We start from the raw sequence: 22,938 nt of genomic DNA, 5'->3' as shown, positions 1-22,938 counted from the left end.
TATATATGATTTCAATTTGCTGAATATAATATTGTATAGTCACTATCGGCCAGTAGCTAAGGGTGCAGGTAGGCTGTTAAGATCCGCCACAAATAGTGCACATTAAACTTTTTAGTCGTAAGTATTTGTTTTTATTGAACTAAAACTACACTTTACGGATGGTGACATGGTTAGTTTTTAAAAATCAATTAAACCCTGCCTAAACCAAATCATATTTTTTGTGACTTTACCGAGGCTTTGACTGCGACTCGCTGTCATACCGCCTCTTCTCTTCTAGAAGGGGATTCGTCGATCAGGACCTCACCCCTATTCTGTTAAATAACTTTACAATTTTGCCTAGCTCTTCCGTCTTACTCACCGCCAGGACACCTTTCAATTCGTCGACATTCTCATAGATATCCGCAATTCTTCAATCAAAATAGTAATAGTTTTGCTATATTTTGGGCGATATGACAAATTGTGCACACTTTTTCATTCATACTTAAGTGTTTGTTTTCGTTGCCAAAGCTATATATGATTTTATTGCATAATTTTAGATATTTTATGGATAGATGAGCATTTTTTGACTCAATCTTCTATGGCTGGATTAGGCAGGGTGAAAGTGAAATTTAAAAACTAACAAACACTATCTACTCATTGTAGTCTTACTTCAATGAAAACAGTTATGTTTGACTGGCAGAGTTTCGTGTGCACTATTTATGTCGGATCTTGACAACCTACCTCCACCCTTTGCCACCGCTATCGGCAACCTACATACACTGAAGTATCACGTAGTTGTTTTTTTTTTTTTTTTTTAAACAAATACTAGAGCTAACAATGCGACTTTTTTCATATATAAACCTGTTTTGTTTTGGAGCTCATACCATGTTTACGTTAATGTGTCAAGTCAATTGCCTTCGTATTTCATAATTTCATCTCCAAATTTAATATCTAAATTCTAGAATTATTTTATCCTATATCCAAATACTATTTTTTTCTAAATCTATTTTGAAATTTACTGTCTTTAATGCCTGGTTACATAAAATATTAAAAAAAAAACGAGTGTTTTTTTGTAAATCATTAACTGGAAAGTGCCATGAGCGAGTTTATTTGCCAAAGTTTGTATGTACTGTCAAGCCACAAGCGAGATAACTCGCGACTTCATTGTCAACATCACGTATATTTGCTGCCTACTTATGTATTCAAGATAATACAATATATCAATGTTAATATAAATGCTGACTCAATCAACAATATTTATCATTTTAGTCGGAAAATGATCACTGAAAAAATCAACAAATCTGCGATTTTCATATTTATTTTAAAGTTATTTATTGCCAGTGAAAACTTCAAATCTATGTGAGATTTTTGTTTGCAATGTAAAGTCATCATCTATTATTTAGAATTCACAAACTTTAAATTTTCAAAATATAATAATTCAATGTCTTTCTTAAAAATATAAAATTTTCACCAAAAGAAACCTGCGTTCTTATAATTGTGATATACCTATGCATCGTCATTTACTAGTGTAGAACGTGCCATGAAAAAACCTTTCTGCGTGCCACAGGTTGTTAAGAACTAGTATAGTGCATAGATAACTATACATATTTATGATAATTGATAACGATACAAGAAGTCGATTGTCCTTTACGACAAGATGTAAATGGCGATGACATTATGTAGATATAGATACAGTGTAAAGCGATACTCGTTTTCCCATCTTTGATATACGCCAATAATTATTTGCAGAATAATAATAATAATAATTCATTAATGTATTCACTTGTATGACAGAACAGGGCGTAAAAGTCAACGTATAAAATATGCATAGAAATAAACCACATACATCAACACATGGATAGATATCCAGTGCTATTTCATCGGGCTAATTAATGGAAGACAGAAAGTCCCTTAGTGGTTAGGTATGTCTCAAAGATGTGTTCTGTGGTTTCGCTTTCTCTCCTCTCACAAATGAATAGATTTAATCCACACATGCTTTATATACGCACATTGATGATGACAGCGTATTAGCTTGTGTGATGTGACAATTCTTTTTATCTAGGGATTGCAATACCGGTATTTAAAAACCGGTATTCAATTATTTATCGATACCGAAATACCAGTTTCATAAATTCAAAATACCGGTATTTTCGGTATTAAAAAAGCATATTACACGTTGTTGTTATTTTGTTCACTACTTACTACTGTATTGCATTTAGTGTATAAGATTAATGCTGAATATATGCAAATATATCGATTAAAACCAACAGAGTTAAATAATAATAATACAAAATCCTTCAAAAATACTTATAGAATTGTCGCGAGGAATTAACATACGTATTTCGATAAAGAAAACATCCGTGGCAAATATTTCCAATTATTCTATTTACTATTGATCCATCGTTGACCCAACAAACGTTGAATTTGAGAAAGATTTTCCTGTACCTGAACTTATATTATTTGTAAAAATTCTAGCAGTTCTAAAATATTACGATCTATACATTTATAAAAGGTCAACATAATAAATGTAAGTATGTACTTTAAGTTGCTATAAAATAGTGTTTCAAATAGATTTCAACAGCTATATTTATTGATAGGTACTAATTTTTGTCTATAATATGTGTTGATGAATACCGGTATTATACCGGAATTCAATAGGAAATACCGTCCCTAGCTTTTATCATCAGATGGGACTAGGAGCCAAGGATGTTATTACTCTCAAATTATTACTCTCGTAATATTGGTAGTTATTGTAAAATTGAGACTAATGTTTTATACTAATAAGAAATGCGCCAAATTTAAGTATCAAGTTAATATAATATTTTATTTACGGTCATATTGTGAGTTTGCTCCTGTACCTAAATCTCGCAACAAATCAGAAATGCATATGGGAGTGAACAGAGTGAGTTGTCGTTGACGCGCAAACCTGACAATAAGCACGAGTAAGATGTAAGACAGATAGGGGCCTAGGGATTGCAATACCGAATGAAAATATCAATACCGGTTTTTCGGTATTTCTTATTGAATACCGGTATTCGTTAAAACATAAGTACTTATCGCTAAATATAGCTATTACAATCTCTTTAAAAACATAATTTTATAGAAAAACGTACCTACCTACATTTATTACGGTGACATTTAATTAATTATTGGTGATTGGTGAAATAATTCGAATATATTGACAATTTCAACTAAAGCCCTCAAAAAGGCTAGTTCATTAAGTGTAAAAAAATAAGCACAGCTGCAAGAAAAGCTTCTTCAATTCAACACTTGCACAATCATCAATAGTGTTTTTTTATTTCGAGATAATATCAGTATGTTAATTTATCGAGACAATTTTATAAATGAGTATATTTAATGAATTGTGTTATATTATTTCACTTATGTTGGATATCAGTCAATATTTTGCATTTTATCAGCACATAACTTATACAATCAATTGAATAGGAAATACAGTAAATACAAACTAATGAAGAAATAACATTAAATTCATCGTCAAAAACGTAAACGAGTGTGTTTTCTTAATACCGAAAATTTCGGTATTTTGGATTTTGAATACCGGTATTTCGGTATTGATAAAAACTGGAATACCGATATTGAAATCCATAGATAGGGCTTAGTCGGGAATATTGCCAGGCGCTTTTCGAGACCAATATTAAATGAGCGTATATTGAGTTTCGTCCGCTGATATTAAAACAGTAAGTTTTGCCACTTGGCCGAGTCGCCGAAAATCGGGGTTTATTTTTAAATATCATATGGTTCATCCAGTATTTAACATCATTGCTAGGACCTCATTCATTTTATTTGTACCACCTCCTCTTTTGTCATTTAGAAAGGTTTTCTTGACGGACCGAAAGATCATGCCACATTGAATTAGTAGTTGTGAGTTTAAATGCATTAAAATCGTACATACATTTAAATTTATGCATTAATTTTCACAAGTCACAACTATCAAGCTTTCACAATATGTTTTTTTGCAATAAATAAAATACATTCTAAAAATGGCGGCAATTTTTCCGCGTGTGACGTCAGCGGCATTCTGTTTTTACGCTTTCTACAATATTATTTTGCGTAACACATATTCAAATATGTAAATGGCATCTGCGCCATTATTTTCAATATATTCTATACAATAAAGCAGAATTTAGCATATGTTGTATGGGCGGGGAACGTTCTGTGTCTTCTCTTGGGGAAATATTACATTCCGCATATACACTGCGCATACTGCGGGTGTGATTGCGAACATTTTGCGACATGCTTGCCATATATTTAGAGGACCTGAGTCCGGCAACCTGAAAAACGCATTGTTCAATATTTTGAATGTTTATCTCTATAATATTAATCATGCATAACACAATACAAACTACATAACTCTAACTATGAAAATAATACTGTCAAACAATAACAAACATTCACCTATTTGTGTCACTAGATTTCAAAATCAGCCAACTCCATAATAGATGAATAGGAGAAAAACAGTTTTTTGTTTTCTCATCAAATACACAGTCGCAAGGGTGAAAGTTTATATTATTTCGAGTATAGAATATTTAAAATTAATAAATTCCACATTTTGATAATGCAGAAATGTTAGAAAGCAGTAGTTCTTCAGCAATTCACAAGAACGTCAAAAATACCTAAAGGTGGACTTGGCTGATTTTGAAATTTAGCGACACATTTGTACTTGGCTGAAAATTTTACTTCCTGAAGAGTTTCGTTCTGCTGCTTGATGTATTGGTAAAATTTAGCACATGTTGCATTTTTTTAAATTATTAATAACCATATCCTTGTTTTTTTCGTACAAGGTAGTTAGTTGTTAGTAATTTTGAACAATCACAAACACCCAGGCTTTGAGAAAATCACATAAATATATCGTTTCCTCACCTCGTTAATTACTATCATTTTCGTATTGGGAATATGATATACAGCAGTTTAATATTTTTTACAAAAACGATAAATTATATTCTGCAAGATAGAATGTCCTATCTGTAAGTATTATACTGTTACCATCATAACTGTTGGAATAATATTATATTATAATATAGCCACACTTATTATTCACTCAACTGCCAAACATTTATTTTATTGTCTATGGTCAAATAGTCATAAAGTGTATTGCCAACATTTGGCCCGTTTCAGCGACCCAGCTTCAGTTGACACCTGTTCTATCTATAAGTATTATACTGTCAGGCTTCGGCCACATAGGCAGGTGCCTTGCTTGGTGGCTACGTGCTAGGTGACATATCCTAGTGAACGAACACACACTATTCTATCGCAATGGCCACACTGGACGCTTCGATTATGAGTCATCTCGTGAGTCTCCCGGCGAACAAACATGTTTTATTGTGCCACCTAGTGATTTTGCAATTGTCTATGGATTTTGCAAGATGGCGAATGTTTCTTCTTTATGACAAATGTCAAACATCGTATATTTTGAGGTTATGAATAATGACGCTTGGGATGAATGCATCCAACAAGTTCGAATTTGAGACTTTCGAAATTTTAAACTTAAATTTTCTGTGAGAAGTAGCTTTCTGGTTAGTTTTGAGAGTGACATATCTTTGCTGACTTGAGCGCTCCTAAATGTCAAATGGATTTGTACCTAAGTACGTAGCCTGCAATGTGGAAATTGTGTTTTTGATAGAAAAGCATAGCATCTAGCTCAGGACTAGCGAAGCACCTGCCTATGTGGCCGAAACCTTACCATCATAACTGTTAGAATAATATTATATTATAATATAGCCACACTTATTATTCACTCATCTGCCATACATTTATTTTATTGTCTATGGTCAAATAGTCATAAAGTGTATTGCCACTATTTCTATTGTGACACACGAAACTCACCACTACACACTGTTATACTTCTCCTGATAATCTGACCTAATCCTAACAATAAGAATGCATCGGTAAGCACAGCATTCGATTTCTTAAATTACTATTTTGGCGAGACATCGTCGGTATCATAGAGGTATTAAATAAAAAGAGGGGCAAGAAATCGGCTTTCTCTTACAACTGAATGAAGCAGGCCAATAATAGCCGACAACTTACGAGAAATAGCGACGCGATAACAAAATTCAGGGCATCGCGGAGGATCATTATAACGTATCATATAATATAATGTTAACGTGGAAATTTTGCCGCAACTTGATTGCCAGCCCGTCTCACCATACCAGGCTGCTTCACCATACTTTCATATAACCTGCCGCCTCTAGGTCGGTATAAAAAAAATTCTCTCGGATTCAGACAGAATATATCGACAAATTTCGATTTAAAAAAATCAAAATTGCAGCAGCGCTTACGAAAAAAACGGCATTCTCAATCGTATATCGGACTAGGCAAAGTGCTTTTTATATAATAAATCCTCTTTATATATCTTACTAGGGGCGGGGAAAATGACCCTAGCTTCTCTACCCATGTATTATGTATTTACTTACCACGTGTTTTAATCTTACGAAACCTCAAAATGAGATCCCTCACCGTGGTTCTACGCTCGTCTACGTAGAGGTTAACTTGCAGCCATAAGGTTATATAATACCTAATTGTAAAGTTATGAAATAAATATATATCTTATATGTAACTATAGTTTGCTACATCACATTATGATGGCAAATGAGTGAAGTGTGTGACATCCTTCTGCAATGGGTTAAAAATGAGTTGGAGTTTTTGTATTGATAAAACTAAATTCATTAATAATTGACGTGTTTTAATGTCAATAATAGATAATAACATCTCATCTCGCGTTGGTTTGAAAATCAACACGAAGAAAACCAAAGTTTTGTGTAATAGCACCTGTCCTGATCTAGATTTGCTTCTGATTAGCGTCGACAGCTTCAAGTACCTGGGGGTACACATCACGGGAGATGGCATTTTGCATAAAGAGCTCTCTATCCGAATGAGAATGGCTGGAGCAACATTTAACTCGATGCGGAATGTCTGGGAATCATGATTGTACTCGGTCAAAATCAAATGCCGCCTATTCGACGCTTGCATTCTGATGGTGCTGCTTTACGGTAGCGAATCATGGCACCTTACGAAGGCTCAGAGCAGCCGTGTACTGAGCTTCGAAAACAGATGTTTGCGACGGATACTGGGTGTGCGGTGGTATGACTTTAGGAGCAACGAGGAGATAAGAGAACGCACCAAGCAGCCTCTCATCATGCTGAGAGTGAAGAGGCGACGTTGGACCTAGCTCGGGCACGTGTTGCGAATGCCAGAAGAGAACCTCAACCTTGCTTGCCTGTTCTTCAAGCCGACCGGATTCCGGCATCCTGGAAGACCGCTAAATACTATCTATATAGTATATACGGCGTAGCTACGGGATGCTGGTTTGACCTGGAACTAAGCGAGAAGATTGGCGAGCGACAGCGATCCTTGGAGGCGTCCATATGCTCCAATTAAGGGGCGGATATGGCCGAAGAAGAAAGAAAAATAAATAATAATATGTAACTTGCGTGAAAATGTTTTCTTTTACTGTACCATTACACGCATACATAATACATCGCACAAACAATGTTATTAACATTCTATTTTCATAAATAACTATGTCCTTTATCGTGGAAATAGTTTCCCTATGATTTTTCCTGTGTTTTCCTTTCGTTTGTGTATGAACATGGTATGAATGGTTGTAACACTTTTTAATTCCACTAACTTCCAATAGTTGGGATTAAAGGTAGACACAAATCTATCGCTATTATTATATCTACCCGGTTTTTAATTACTACTATTATATAAGAATCGTTCCTTTACTTGCATAGTGCTATAAAACTTTGTCTGGTAACTACCTCTTCCATTCATCATGAATCCGAGCTACGCGCGGCCAGTAAATTATAATTAATATTCTCCTTTATTTGGCAACACTAATAATTCTCAATTTTCAAATCGCGGTAATTTCCATTCCAATTTCGAATTCAAAAGTGGAACGCGGCTCGCTAATGCCGCGAATTTGAATGATAATGAGGCGTCCACCTGCTTTTTCAGGAAGAGGCGCCCGCTGAATTATTCAACCGGCGCTCTTAACTTTACACTTTGCAGCAGTGGCGTCGCAGATTCCGCCAGATGGCGCTTTAATCAAGCGGAAGCCGTCCCCCCATTTTCAGTCTCCCCCCCCGCGCCGCATGATGATTTCCCGCCAAATGAGAAAGCCGGAAATGGCAGCGCTGCGTTGCGGTTATTAATTGAAATGTTGGTGTATGGTTAATTATTTATCACTGGGTTAATGCTTTCTTATCCATTTTCATACATATCTTCATCTTCAAATGTCCGGAAAGGGAAGAGCAGCTCAAGTCAGCGGTTGGACCCATCGGACCGTCCGACGGTCAAACATATTGAATTTTTAATCTAGCCTCTACGTACTCCTCTTTCACACGGGTACTCTTAACTTAAAGCCACGTAAATTCAGTCACAGCACAATTAATTGAGTGCATGGCGAACTGTCTTGGGTAATTGTTCCGGAGACATTCCCAGTCATAAAAAATATGCTTCACATACATGATACATACATACATGAAGACCGGGTATGGTTTAGTGGAGCCATTAATTTAAAAAAAAAATATCTTTCTTCGTCTTCTCATATACCGTTAAGTCTGTTTTATTCATATTTTTGCGAACGTATTGAGAGGTATTCTTCCATCTTTTAGGAGGTCTACCACTGAGACGGTAGTACAATTATTATATAATAATTTAAATTAGTGTTTACACATAGTTCACTATTTGTAACGATAACCTATGAAACGTGAAAATATTGCATATTATGTCGATTTTCTGAAATGAACTAAATAATTTTGGATGCATTTTACTTATTTCCGACAAAGAAAAAAATATTTTGATTGTATATTAAATACCTAACGGTATTAAATACTTACGTCTTATAATATTATCAACATCGTTTCATCAACAAACGCCATCTTAGCATGGTATACGCATTTCCTGATATGTCTATCATATAAGATAATATATACACATAACACTGTAGGTATACTTTACCACCGCGCGTGAATTTATAATTAAAACACTATGATAAAGTAACCATTAAATTATTTAAAGTGTTTGTTAAATAATTCACTCTATTACACTAGTTTTCATACTTTTGCCATTATATGTCAATAATTAAAAGAATATTTTAATTTAACAATAATTGGAATTTTTAAATTTATCATTGTGAAACCGATCGTATGCCACTAATTAAGACTTTGGTAGCTGTCATCCAATTTTGATGTAACTTTGGCATTTTGACGTAATTTCGGTTTAACGTAACTCGACGTTCTGTGCATCTGAGCCTTATAGGATATAGAAAATTTGTTTGGCTAGAATATTAAAAATATGATGTAATCGAACATACATAATTTTGAAAAACTCTTCTGAGAAAATATATAATATAACCAATAGAAAAAATCATTTTGAAAAAAGTAAGACACCCGACAGGAATGGAACCCGCATCTCTTGGGTTTTTTACTCCCCCTGCGCATTGTCCACTATGCTACAAGGTGGCTTACTAATTACGACAAAATTTAAATAGTCGTTGAATAAAAGAAATAGTTAATTAATAATGTAATCGATTGATCTTTGCAGTTTTTTTTATCTAAAAAGCGATTTATTTATTCTTACAGTAACATGGTTGTAGATGTAGGTTTGGGGCTCTATTTTTATAATTTGAAAAAAAAAAACTATTAGTTTGAATAAAAAGAAGAAAATTGTAAATTATTGTAAAATATACAATAAACAAGGCTAAACCAATTTGTTCTTTTACGCTTTAAATCGTGCTACCTAAATAGATTTAGCGAAATAGCGACTTAAGCATATCTTTGTAGAAATTAATATCATAAATATATACGCAAATATAATATTATCAGTTATAAAATATTATAATAATTGTACTTACTTAGTTTGTGATCCATTTGGGGATAAAACGGGGCAACTCTCGTAGCGCAGTGCGAAAGGTACTGGCTTCACTTGCCGGCAGTGTTACCAACTAACTGGGTAAGAAATTAAACTAGTTGGCAGGACAAAAACGCTAGCTTTTACAATAATTAAAACAATGTGTTAGAACTTGCACTTAGCAAAGTCATAATTTTGAACATGGTTTTTCAAGAACAAAATAATATATTGAATTGATTTATAAAACGCTATAAGCTGTCTTCAAGAGAGGAACATGTTAATTTTCGTGTTTCTAGTTTTTTTATGATAAATTATAAACTGTTTGCGATCTAAAAATGCTAGATTTAAAGTCATACACCAGATGCGTGTCTTGCATGCTAGATGTCTATTGTAGCAAAAAAAATGCTATTTTGGCAACGCTGCATACCGTGGGTCGGTGACAGTTTTATAAAGTACCAATATCTTATAAATATGCGTATTTTCCATAAAATTAACGTAACAACTCAATTAAAAAATATATAAATAATCCTGCCAACATAAGTAGTATTGATATAGTTTTAATACTTAATAGCGGTTCAGCGCTTTGGACCACCACATAATATCTAAAACCACTATTACTAAGGATTCCGGATTCGATTCCCAGTGGGGTCACAATTATATCATCACAATTGGCTACACACTTCTGTGTCGATCTACGACTCTACGCCTGCACGTCTGCCAATCCCGGTCTGTATAGTGCGACTTTGATATAAAGTATTCTACGTCACAGCGCTCCATGCGCTAACCCTGTTACGTCACGTGGTTTTTGCGCGCTTATATTATTACGTCACGTGCTCTTTTTGTGTTGACTAATTATTGTCATAGCAGATACACTATTTCTGGCACTATTGAAAGGAATCAAAAGCTTTCTTTTCTGCTTCTTATAATAATTCTACATTCGAAATAATGCTCTTCGTCTGCTTCCGCAAAGATGTTAATGTTAATAAAACTGCACGCGATATCTAACACACACTGAATTATGAGCGCGGGGAAACTAAATGTGGGGTACGAGTTTCAGTTCCAGAAACTACCGTGGTGACGTAGAAGGCTTAAATATATAAAATTCGCACTGTAGTTCTCCAGTTTTGACGAATCTGTCGTCTTTATTAACGCAGTCAAGGAATCTATCTCCACTTGGGTCGTTCAATGTTTCTTGTGATGTATTTTGGTCGCTGAGTTTAATTATTTAATCTATCCTTACGACATTCTCGTTGACGAGTTGCGTTATTCTTGGCTCTGCATACTGGCGATAGAGCTTTTGCGTTGCACCTGGTTCGGATAAAGCCATTTTTATACTATTTCGTACTCTTCTTAGGAATCATATCTCTGATGTTTATTTTGGGAGTGCCAAATATTCAGAGTCATAAGCGGGTCTGTTGATTGTCTTGTATCAACGACATTTGACGTTCGGTAATTATGCCGCAGATGCCCGCATGAACTTTTATATATTTTTCTAATGAAAACAGTTTATTCCATGTAGACAATAATTCTATTAAATAGATCCAATAATTGTTAATTTAAAATATTAAATTTTCATACATTTCGATGTATCATTATCACAATAAGATTATATTACTTTGGGGTAGGTTAGGTTAGGTTATGTTAGGTTGGGTTTGATCTAAAAAGAAAGTTATAAAAACTCATGCGGGCATCTGTGGCACATTTACCGGCCTTTCTTCTGAAAAATGCCCTGACGTCTTGAAGTGTGTCACAATTAAATAAATTATGCGATTTTCTCAAGCCTGGGTATTTTTGTTCGGTGTTGCGCCACTGTCCTATTGTAGTGCTAAAATATTCATAGTTGAAATAACGTTGCAAGTTGCTGCTATAATTAAACTTTCCTTATGTTGCAAATGGTCAAATCAATTATTAAAACTGAATTAGACATCAATATTTATTCGACCTATGCGTACCTTTATAATCCCGTGCTCATAACAATACGGTGCCTGCACGAGAGCCTATTCCGAATATGAGGTTAAAGCCTTCGCAAGGTTAGCAGGGCTTAAGGCTGGGCGTGATGGGGTATATGGCCCCCGGGGAGGGGCTGTGGAGGCCTCGTAGGTGGCGCGGCGCACACTTCAAAGGCCCTCTCTTGGCTTTTTATGAGAATAAATTAAGGGACTTTCCCCATTTGTGCTTACGTCACAAATTGCCTTCATTAGGAGTCAACATTATTTGTTTAAACATGCCCGGCAATTTAAAGTCTCTATTTAATGAAATTTACTCCAGCGTATTTATTTTATCATCATCATTAGCTTATTATTAGCCGTTTGAGCTATTTTTGTTATTATGTGACGCTCCATTATACTGAAACATAAACAAACGAATTTGATGTTATTTTGCAATGATCACCAACCCTTGACGAGCGAACGATACAATAATGCGATATTACTATCTAACTCGACGGCCTTTGCCCCGTATTAGGGAATACCGAATGAAAATATCATTACTGGTATTTCAGTATATTGAATACCGATATCAGTGCCGTTAAATTTTCCGCAGAAAATGAAAAAAAATATCCGCCCAGAAACCGAAGTCGAGTGATTTTTTTTAGACCTTGCAAAAAAATATTCCAAATACCAAATCGAATCAAATACCAAAGCTTTTACGTCTACAACAATTTGTGTTGGATTTTTTTTATTATTTTTTCACTTTTGTTGGATGATTCAGGTACTATCGATGTAGATTTTTAATTTTCTCTGCTTTCCTAAAGATACCGGTATTTTGTATTTAAAAAAAACCGGTACCGACGACTACCGATATTGCAATCCCTACTCATATCCATATTACCTATTCGCATAATAATGACGTATTTACGTACCTTGCTATATATTGAGCTGTTGGTACATATAACAATCACTGAGGTTCTTAAGCCACTACCATTGATGTTTCCTTGAGTAATTAACTAAAAAATATTAAACATTTTGTCCTCTAATAATTCAACACAAGCTACTGCTGTTTTTTAATGTTGCAAAAAAAATCTCGCTCTTTTCCTATTCGTTTGAGGACGTGCAAGTTCAAGGAGCTTTGTAGACATTTCATAATATCATATCTGAAGATTCAGGATAATTATAATATTATCCTATTGCCATTTGGTAGGTATACATTTTACTTCTCACGATTTACCATTAAAATATAATCCCTCTCCCCGTAATTATAATTACGATATTTAGTATTTACTATTTATAACCCTTACTCATATTACACAGGTCTCTCCATCCAGCCCTACAAAATCGATATTTACAATATTATACTATAGAATAAACTAAAGCGTATAATAATTAACGTTGCTTAGTTCTATCAAATAAATCATTACATTATAGTCCAAATACGAGTAAATTTATTGACAATTTATCACGTTAAATACAAAAAAGAAATTATAATATGTCTATCTAAAGTTAACATTTATATCATAAATTTCCACAAGAGAATTCATATTATTTTAACTGTCTCTTCACTTTCAATCTTTGTCTTTTAATTATTTGTTCAGAATGTAATAGGTATTTTAAATAGCGCCACTTCATTTATAAAACTTTTGTAGCTGCAGAGTAATAGCGATCAAATATCTATTGTTTAAAGGTTTCAAATTACTCTGCAGTAATATATTCCCAGCGAATCCATTTCCAGTAAACAACTGAGCTAGATCAGCAAGTCGGTTGGCGAAATTAGAGGCGGTGTATTATTACATCATATCACAGCACATTATACCATTACGGTGTATTAGCCGAATAATCATTTTTCATAGTATCATATTTTCTTACAACTGTAATAACAAATAATATTTCATTTCGCTACTCGATTTAAAACGCTGATTCTATAATTAGTCCAATATGATTATGTACCAGAATTTAATGTTAATGTGTTACTTTTTATTGTATAAATAACGAAGAATAATTTATCTAGATGTCACTCGAATCCAAGTACCTAGCTCGTAACTATCATGTATAATATACTATTGTACCGATACGCTGCTAATAAATCTCACCCTGCTACATCGTAGACTTCATTATCATCATCCTCAACCTACACATCGAACACCACACTAGTGACCCAACACTTTCATTATGTAATTATCATTATTATTATACTGCGTTTTCTTTCGTATCGTCTGGAGAAGCTTTTAGGAAGGGAATTAAATTTAAATCAATAATAAATTTAAAAAAAAAAATTGCCAGTGCAACCTGTCAATATTCTCAGTCACCTGTCAGACTATTATGGGAGTATCATGTAATTTGTTTTCTTTCACTACCCGATTAAAGTAAAGCGTTTCAGCTTATTTTTCAAATTTATAATTTTCTTTTAAATATATGTTTTCTCTCACTTTACTCATTTTAATACGTCTTGTCCCTGTCTCGTTCTCTCATGCATTACAAATGAATTAAATTTTTCGTCATAAAATATTTTTCTTTTAGTTTTATAATTTAGTAACACAATAATATATATATATATATATATTTTTATTAATGTCCTTATTATTTTATTGTTTCAGGGCCAGAGTAAAGTCTGGACTCCGCCTACTCGGAGCGACTGCATCATCAGACCAGTGGTCAATTACGGTGGAACTGAAATCCAAAGTGGCAACCGTCACCGCCGTGCGAAAGGATTTTTCAGAACAGCAAAGCTTTCCAAGGTAAGGATAATAATTTATTTATTTTCCACGGACACGACAGAAGAAGACCAACATTTATGTATACGTATCTAGGAGTCCCCGTACCCAGTGGTATTCAAGAGGTACAAAACGTCCGCAAGGTAGACCTAGAGGCCGCTGGATCGATGAAATGATTAAGTTCTGCGGAAGTACGTGGCAGGACCGAGAGAAGTGGAATCAGCTTGGAAAGGCCTTCATCCAGCAGTAGATAGATTCAGGCTGATGATGATCTAGGAGTCCAGGGTATGGGTATATAGTTGTCTTGTTAATCGTATTGTCGCATATTTTAGACAACATGTTAATATATTATAATAATATAATTATGTTTTCATAATTTTCATCTCGATAGAGCTGGACACCTCGAAATTGGGCCGTGTAAAAAATCTCTTTGAACTATCCCACATTTTGAATACTTATATTAGGTTTTATTTTAGACTTAATAACTCACAAGATTTAGGGATATAACGTTCTTCATTACATAATTTGAACCAGTCTCAGTAATAACCACTTATAAAAAAAAAACTTAGATTGCTCTTGGAAAACTCACGCCCGGAATGCGATAGGTACAAACCATATTCGGTTATAGATTTTGACAAATTTTCTTATATACATGTTTCTGGAGCTTTTCTCAAAGACGTACATCTATTACTTTGTAATTAATAATCGATTATTAATAATTTTATCATATTCAGAAATATTGACTGGTTATAATGGACATTTTGGAAAGGCAATTGTGTATGAAAAAATATTGACTAATTTCTATTGAAGTTGACATTATTATAATTAGTTTATGTGTGTGATACGGCTTAGATTAAACGGACCAATATCCATAAACGGGTTTTGGTCAGGATGTTGTGGAGGGCGGGTTCCACAAATCCAGAATTGGTTGTGGATAACAGTGATTATTGAAGAAGGCAGATGATTACAGCATCATATAGTATACCGTCAAAATGAAATTGGACAGCTGATTCCGAGTAACTCATCCCGGGTAAAAGGCCGGGTCCAACTGACTGGTATTATTCAGTCCCTGGCCTTCTTGGAATTGAGCAGTCTCGCCCATGGCAGATATTTTTCTACAATTATTATTCTTATGGATAATTTGTACATACAAAAATAAAACTTTATAGGTATCAAAGATGTTGATACTGACTACGATTATTCGACCGTTGAATGCTGGTTCTGGCTTGTTTGCGAAGGACCTCTAAAACAGTGGTTCTCATGTGCGGCCCTAGTGACCCCATGCCACCAACATCATTTTCAATATTTAATTGAATTAACTGGGCTAACGTTAAATATGCCTTATTGTAAATGCGTAATGACCAAATTCTCAAAAACCATTTTAATAATACCACGGTTGAAAAATTTTGGTCGAAGTTATAGGTTGACCAAGAATCAAGTCAATTTAAAGAATCGGCAACAATTGCTTTATTAATATTATCGATTTTTCCTACTATTGTATACTGTGAAAGATCATTTGGTGTTATGCACTTCATAAAAAAACAAATATCGAAGCCAGTTGACAGAATATATGTAAGCTTCGAACCAGCCATGCGGCTCGCATTGGAAAAAATGAGTTTTCAGGAATTTCCGTTCGCATTATTTTTGAATGAATAGATATGTACTAAAATTTTCAAATTACTTTTATTAAATGCACTTGTCTATAAATAAATTGATCCATTTTTTTAGCAAATAAAATTTAGCTTTAATTTTTCAGACGTTTCCATAGAACTGTCAATGTTAATTGTTCGGCCACAGTTAAATTTCACGTGAGAACCACTGCTCTAAAATGTAGAAAAGAATTTTTGCAAAGAAATTATAAACACTCCGTAACTAAAACATAACAAACTCGGCATAGTTAATAATATAGCTGTTGCATCATTCAATAGAATTCTAAATTCAAAACAGTTAACTGGAAAATCCATTCCGTGTTTGCATTCGAGAGCTTTACAAGTTGCTTGTTTAAAACTTCAGGTGTGCATTGTTCCATGTAAATGTACATACAATATTGTAAGGCCTGGAGTGCTTGCAATTGTGACTTTCCGTGAGATTGATTGCAGATTGAATTATTTAGTGCCCATGTAAAGTAACGTTAGAGCCTGTCTTTCGTCAATTCCGCTGTGCTGTATTTTTATGTGAATTTAACAGTTTACTGCGCCGAAATAAATTTTTGATAGACAATTTATTCTAATAGCATAATGTATAATGTTACACCGATTGTGTGAAATTGCGTATTACAAGAAATCGGCATAATTGTGCCTAATTCATGAAAAATGCAAGCCCATTGCCTTATTCATGAATTCGTTGAATTACGTTGAATATGGAATTCTTAAACTGTCTACATGACAGTAGAAAAAGTATTTTTAATACGGGTGGTTTTATTAGTTATAATTGGACATAATATAATATTAGGTTAGGCTAAGTTTTGTAATTTTGAATTCAACTGAATGTCCATTTTGAGGTTAGCTAACAACAGTCAACAAACTATCAAATCATACTATCAAAAACGATCGACCATTGCCTGATACCCAAGTACGAATCAAATCGCGAAAATATCTTTTAATAAAATTCTTCCGTTATCATATTATAGTTCTAGATTTTTTTGGGCATAATAAATGGATATGAACGTCTTTGTAGTTATTGATTGGTATATTTTTATATAATCAATGACATTTGACACATTTGGTTAGTTTGATTAGTTGCAAAAAACACCACCGGAGCGCCACTATCGAATTTGCCCAATGCATGAACTAGGCAGAAAAATTACTGATGAATTCACGTACTCGGCACTTATTTTGCCGATTTCATGTAATACGCGATTTCACACATTCGGCGTAACATATACAAAGATGCACCATAAGAGTACTACACTGCATTTATTTGTGAAGTTTGGGATAGACCTATACATTGACAATTACAGGCTACATTACGTTACGAGTGTTGTGCTTTTTTAAAAAAATATTTAGGTCAACCAACAGTACCGATCACAGTGTATAGATTTGAATATAATATGTGATGGTCCCAATAACAGGCGGACACAAAAAGCATAATAAATCAAATTAAATTATAGATCAAATATTATGTACAGCTGTAAAGAATAATTATTGTAATATATATTAATATATTATATTATAATATAATAATTTGAGAGTATTGAGAATGGGTAAAGAAAAATAGAGAGAAAAAACCAGAAAAACATAAAAAAGTATATACATAGATAAGACAGGCAATACAAGAAATGAAAAAATACAATAAAAATAAGCAGTCGTCCAGATACATTTAGTCGTGGATTTTGATGCAACTTAATTTGAAAGAGGCAAGAGAACAAAACAGGTCCGCTCGATCACTGTAAAGATTGAAGGTTCTGTAGAGTCGAGCCACCGGACAATTGTAACCTAAATTCGTTTTATATGTATGAATGTATAAAAGTGAGAAAATGTGAGGGTTGTGTTCCAGGAGTAACTTCTTATGACCTTGGTTAACGTACACTACAGTGTGCGCGATTCTTATATTAATTGATATATTATGGTCAATCGTCAATGAGAAAAGACCTTCTCTCTAGCCGTAAAATGCCGAGTCACAGTGAGCGACCTGTCCAATTGAGAGTCAGACTGACTTGAGAAGCACTTCTTTTTCAACCGATATATGGGAACACTCCCAGAGGGTGTGGTTCAACCACACATCGAAAAACAACATGTGAATTTGTCAGACTCGGGACGTACGACATTATAAGCACGGCTATTGTACAAATCGTATCGTATCAGAACAACATTAATATAAGTTGGCAGATCGAAAATGAAACATGCTGGCTTATTTATATATTATGCCATTTTTGTTTTCATTTTTCAATAAGAATGATAATTAATATACGCAATTGTTTCAAATGTGGAGCGTGATTGTAGTAAAAACCAATACCAATCAAATCTTATGCTTGCTTACATACTGTATTTATCATATAAAATCAATTATTAAGCTTAATAATCCATCACACTGATTCGATGTTTTATATTATTTTAGAGCCGAAGAAGTCTTCACATGGGCAGCGGAAGCGGGCGGTGGAGCTGGTCGAGGCGCTGTCAGGCTCTCCTGCTCCGTCAGGTATGCGAGGCCCGTCATCGCACCAGCCCCGGTCCAGCCGCCTCCGAGGAAACTGGCTGCGAGACTTGACATCGACAAAGATGATATTCAAGCCGTTCTTCCTATATCTAAGGTAGGGATCTGAACATCTCGTCTTGTCAGCTTGGCTAAATAGCATATCCTACTATATCATGTCACGAAAAGCTTTTCAAGTCGGATGGCGCGGTCAGCCATTGCGACTTATTTTCATTAAGAGAAAAATTATCAACTTTCAAAAAGTTTGCACCACCTTAAGACCCGTATGACTATAACATACTTCACTCTGTCACGTCCCAGCATTGGGGAACAGTGCAACCACAAAGTGGCGTCATTTCCTTCGGTTCATCGCCACATCTCGCGCATCTGCATCCCAGCGCACCTGCAGCGCGTAGACCACTTGAGGTTGTGGTACAAGGCTTCACGTGGTTAAGTAAAGTGTGATAATCATATACGTAGGTACCTATATTAAAATCATTATATGTAAATAGGTATTTTGAAGCACATTATATCTTATATTGAATACTTGACAATATAAATTTTAAAAACAAATGAACGTTGCATTTTCTAGCATTGCTTGCTTGTCGAGTGTAAAAGCTCATTTTTTATTACTTAACTTATGTACAAATTAGGTATACGATAAGTAATAGTAATATTCCATTTTTTGTACTATTAAATTTACCACCAAATACTAAATTCAACACCTTACCACATTTGCTTATACAGTAGGGAGCAGTACTGAAGGGACTGAGACAACTGGACGCCAGGACAATTGGGCACTGCGCTGTCGAATTAAATAAATATACGTTCGTTATGATTTTCTACAGAAAGTAGACGAGGAATTTATCTTCTACTGGTAGTTTTAATTCATTTTACTCTTAATGTAAAGTTTTTTTTATTGCGGATTGAGAATTATTTTGCCTGGGGTTTTATATAATAATAGAAGAACTATCTTCTCATTGTAACTTAAACATATACACAATTAGATCATTATTTACGTGTGCATATTTAAATACTCATCAAGTATTAAATAATAATATAGCAATTTTAAATATATATTTTAAAAGTTGCGTGGCGCCCAGTTATCCCGGCGCTGAATCGTCCTAGACTCTTACTGAAATAGATTAACTTAGAGTAGGAATCCTGTTCTTGAAACAACTTTCAAATGCCTAACGTTCGTTATGTCTCAACTCAATATACTTGGTGTATATATGTAGCTTGGTGGAGAGAGATCTTTAAATGCATGACGCTGTCTATTTGGCAGTCATATATACCTACTAAACAGTATAACTACTCATCTAACTCTTTTACAGGGCTCGAAATGGAATGGAACGCACCGGAGCGCCGTTCCGGCTCGTGAAATTTGTAAAATTATCGCTCCGTCTCGTGGAAAAAATAGGTTGACCATCTGAGCTATATAGGCCATAGAATAGAAAATCTGACACACTTATTTTTATAAAATATACATACGATTTGATGACTATGTAAATATCTTCAGAAAATTTGTCAAGCGCTCCGGTTCGTAAACTTTTCCATTTCGAGCGCTGCTCTTGTACTTTAATTAAGGCAGTCCTGTTTTTATCTCTTTTAAATAATACTCAGCGTCAATTAATTCCAAATGGAAAGTCAAGTTTTGTTGTGTAAAAACAAAAACAACTGGGACACTGTTCAGTGCCTTACAAGTTTGTAGATTTTAATTTAAAGTTATCCAGTCTGCTAGCCCGACCGAGAGAAAGCTGCTTTAATCGTAATAATTATTGTTACATTTCCCACTTAGCGCTGCGCTCCGCTGAATCGGTTCTCCGAATCACCCAATACCACTCTGTCCAACTGTTTCAAGTTCGCTTTATGATGTTAAAAGCTTTAAAAGCGAGAAAAACTTTGGTAGGTACTAGTAGTACCACATTTATAATGGATATTTAATTTTACCCCAGTTATGTGTACGATTATCCACAGTGCATGATGGTATAAGGGTGTCAGAATTTATTCACTAGTATGTTGGTAAGGTATCGGCGACGGCATCGAGATATACAGTGACGTCTGCAGGCGAAGTGCCGCCCGGCTCGCGTATCAGTACTTGTCTCGCCTAAAAACGTGTCGAATACGTCGATGTGACGTCATTGTTGTTTAACGTAACAACGAATCATATGTTGCCAAATGGAGCTCCGCAGATTGATCGAATGCAACTGTTTCGTCTGAAAAAAAAATCTGGCTGTTGCAATCGACATGTTGCATCCTTCTCGGGCGCCGAGTCGGAGGGTCGAAGTCACAAAGAAACACTTACGAATTGGTCATTCCTATACCGGCTCATCGATCACCGCATTCAAATATCAATACGTTTCGAAGGTAGATGTTTTTTTTCAAACGAAGCAGTCGCATTCGACCAATCTGCGGTGCTCCATTTGGCAACGCGTGTTTTGGGAATAACGATGACGTCAGCTCGACGTATTCGACACGTTTTAGACGAGTTTTGATGTAAGAGCCGATTTACGGTTGAGTCGGTGTGCTGGTTACTCTACCATTACCAGATCCTCTCCTACCATCCATAAAGGCTTTCTATATAAGATTTTAATAATTAGCATATGGGCAGAGAGATTATCTCTATATGAAGCGGAACTTTTTTATAGTATTGTATCAGAATGAAACGTGTTTATTGCGTCACTTCCATGTGCGCCATGGGACCATTGATATACTACTGGATGAATCATATGCTTCTTAAAATGACGCCCGATTTTCAGTGACTCGGCCTTTGTTAAAACTTACTGAGTAAGCCCAACTAGCTTGCATCTTACTCTAACTAATAGTCAGCGCATGACGACTTGCTGTGTCTGCTTTGCGTTGCAGCCACCCTTAGGTTCACTATTCCAAGAACAGCCAGAGCCAGAGCAATACGGGTGAAATTCGGGAATCCATGTTATCGGTCTTAACGCATTATACCTACAAGGAAATATTATAAGACGATATTCTTAATATCTTTTGTGGTACATTTTTAAAATGACCCTTGTATGGGAACTGCTCATCTAGTAGTATATCAATGCATGGGACCGATAAATCAACCATTTGACGATTAGCGACAGTTATGTCCCCTGGGGTAGGTTAGTCATGCACCAATTACTTAAAGGGGAAAAAATAATGAAGGTAGGGCAGAGAATAATGCAATTTTTTAATATAGGTTTCGTGAAAATGAAATTTCTTCATAAATTGATTAAGTACCTAATTTAATACAATAATGTATGAATTACATTTACATATATTTTGAAATAGCTTACTACATTTGGTGACAGTCATGCATCCCATAGCATTTGACCGCATCATGTCCCACCGCTATCTTTTCTATTTCATAAAAGTGCTGACACAGTTAGCGCAATGCACTTAAGGCGAAGTCATTACTTACCAGAGGCACCTAGTGGAAAAATACAAATCTTGCAACTTGAGACATTTTTTTTGATAATCGAGCTTCATTGAGACCATACCTAAATAAGATTTCATATGAATAAAAAAGATTTCAAGTTATACTCATTTACATTTTTATAAAAAACCAATATAAAATATATTAAAACTATGAATTAGTCAAAAATCTCTTAGGTACAGTAAAGAAAACTTAATAAACTAAATTTTAATAAAATTTATGTAATAATAAGATGGGGTCCTTTGACAAATTCATATTTTATAAGATTTTTATACATTTGTAAGTTTATATTTGACTTAAAATAAAAAATAAATATTTTTAATGTTTGCACATGCATTTATTAAATACAGTTGAAATTGTAAATTATCCAAATAAAAAAACTATGAATTAGTCAAAAATCTCTTAGGTACAGTAAAGAAAACTTAATAAACTAAATTTTAATAAAATGTATGTAATAATAAGATGGGGTCCTTTGACAAATTCATATTTTATAAGATTTTTATACATTTGTAAGTTTATATTTGACTTAAAATAAAAAAAAATATTTTTAATGTTTGCACATGCATTTATTAAATACAGTTGAAATTGTAAATTATCCAAAAAATGTCTCAAATTGCAAGCTTTGTATTTTGACATCGCTTTTATGTGTGTGCTATCTGGAAATTAGAAAAACAAATTCCCTCAGCCTGCTTATAATATCACTAGACTGCCCTCGTAGTCCACTGCACAACGCGCTGGTCTTTCAGCCGGGGTCGCCAGGTTCGATTTCCGGCGAGGTCACAATATATTTATGTGATTGTTTCACTTAAGCATATTATTAACTACTATACTGTCTCACTACGCTATTGTCATTGTGCGTCATGGAATGTGTTATAAAGAA

At 34.4% G+C, this 22,938-nt stretch overlaps 1 protein-coding gene across 1 annotated transcript in view; it reads left to right on the top strand.

Annotated features, from left to right (window-relative positions):
• Positions 1 to 22,938, top strand: part of dtn (transmembrane protein 132C dtn) — a 588,875-nt gene that overhangs the window by 515,358 nt on the left and 50,579 nt on the right. Inside the window, exons 4-5 of the mRNA XM_085958344.1 lie at positions 14,381 to 14,521; positions 18,554 to 18,746. Coding sequence (XP_085814470.1) covers positions 14,381 to 14,521; positions 18,554 to 18,746 — 334 coding nt within the window. The remainder of the gene's footprint in view (positions 1 to 14,380; positions 14,522 to 18,553; positions 18,747 to 22,938) is intronic.

This window comes from Rhyacophila brunnea, unplaced genomic scaffold (genome assembly GCF_057557595.1).
Source record: "Rhyacophila brunnea isolate RB1 unplaced genomic scaffold, BYU_Rbru_1.0 scaffold_7, whole genome shotgun sequence".
NCBI lineage: Eukaryota > Metazoa > Arthropoda > Insecta > Trichoptera > Rhyacophilidae > Rhyacophila > Rhyacophila brunnea.
Note: the sequence above shows the minus strand (reverse complement) of the source record. Positions and strands in the feature narration are given on the sequence as shown.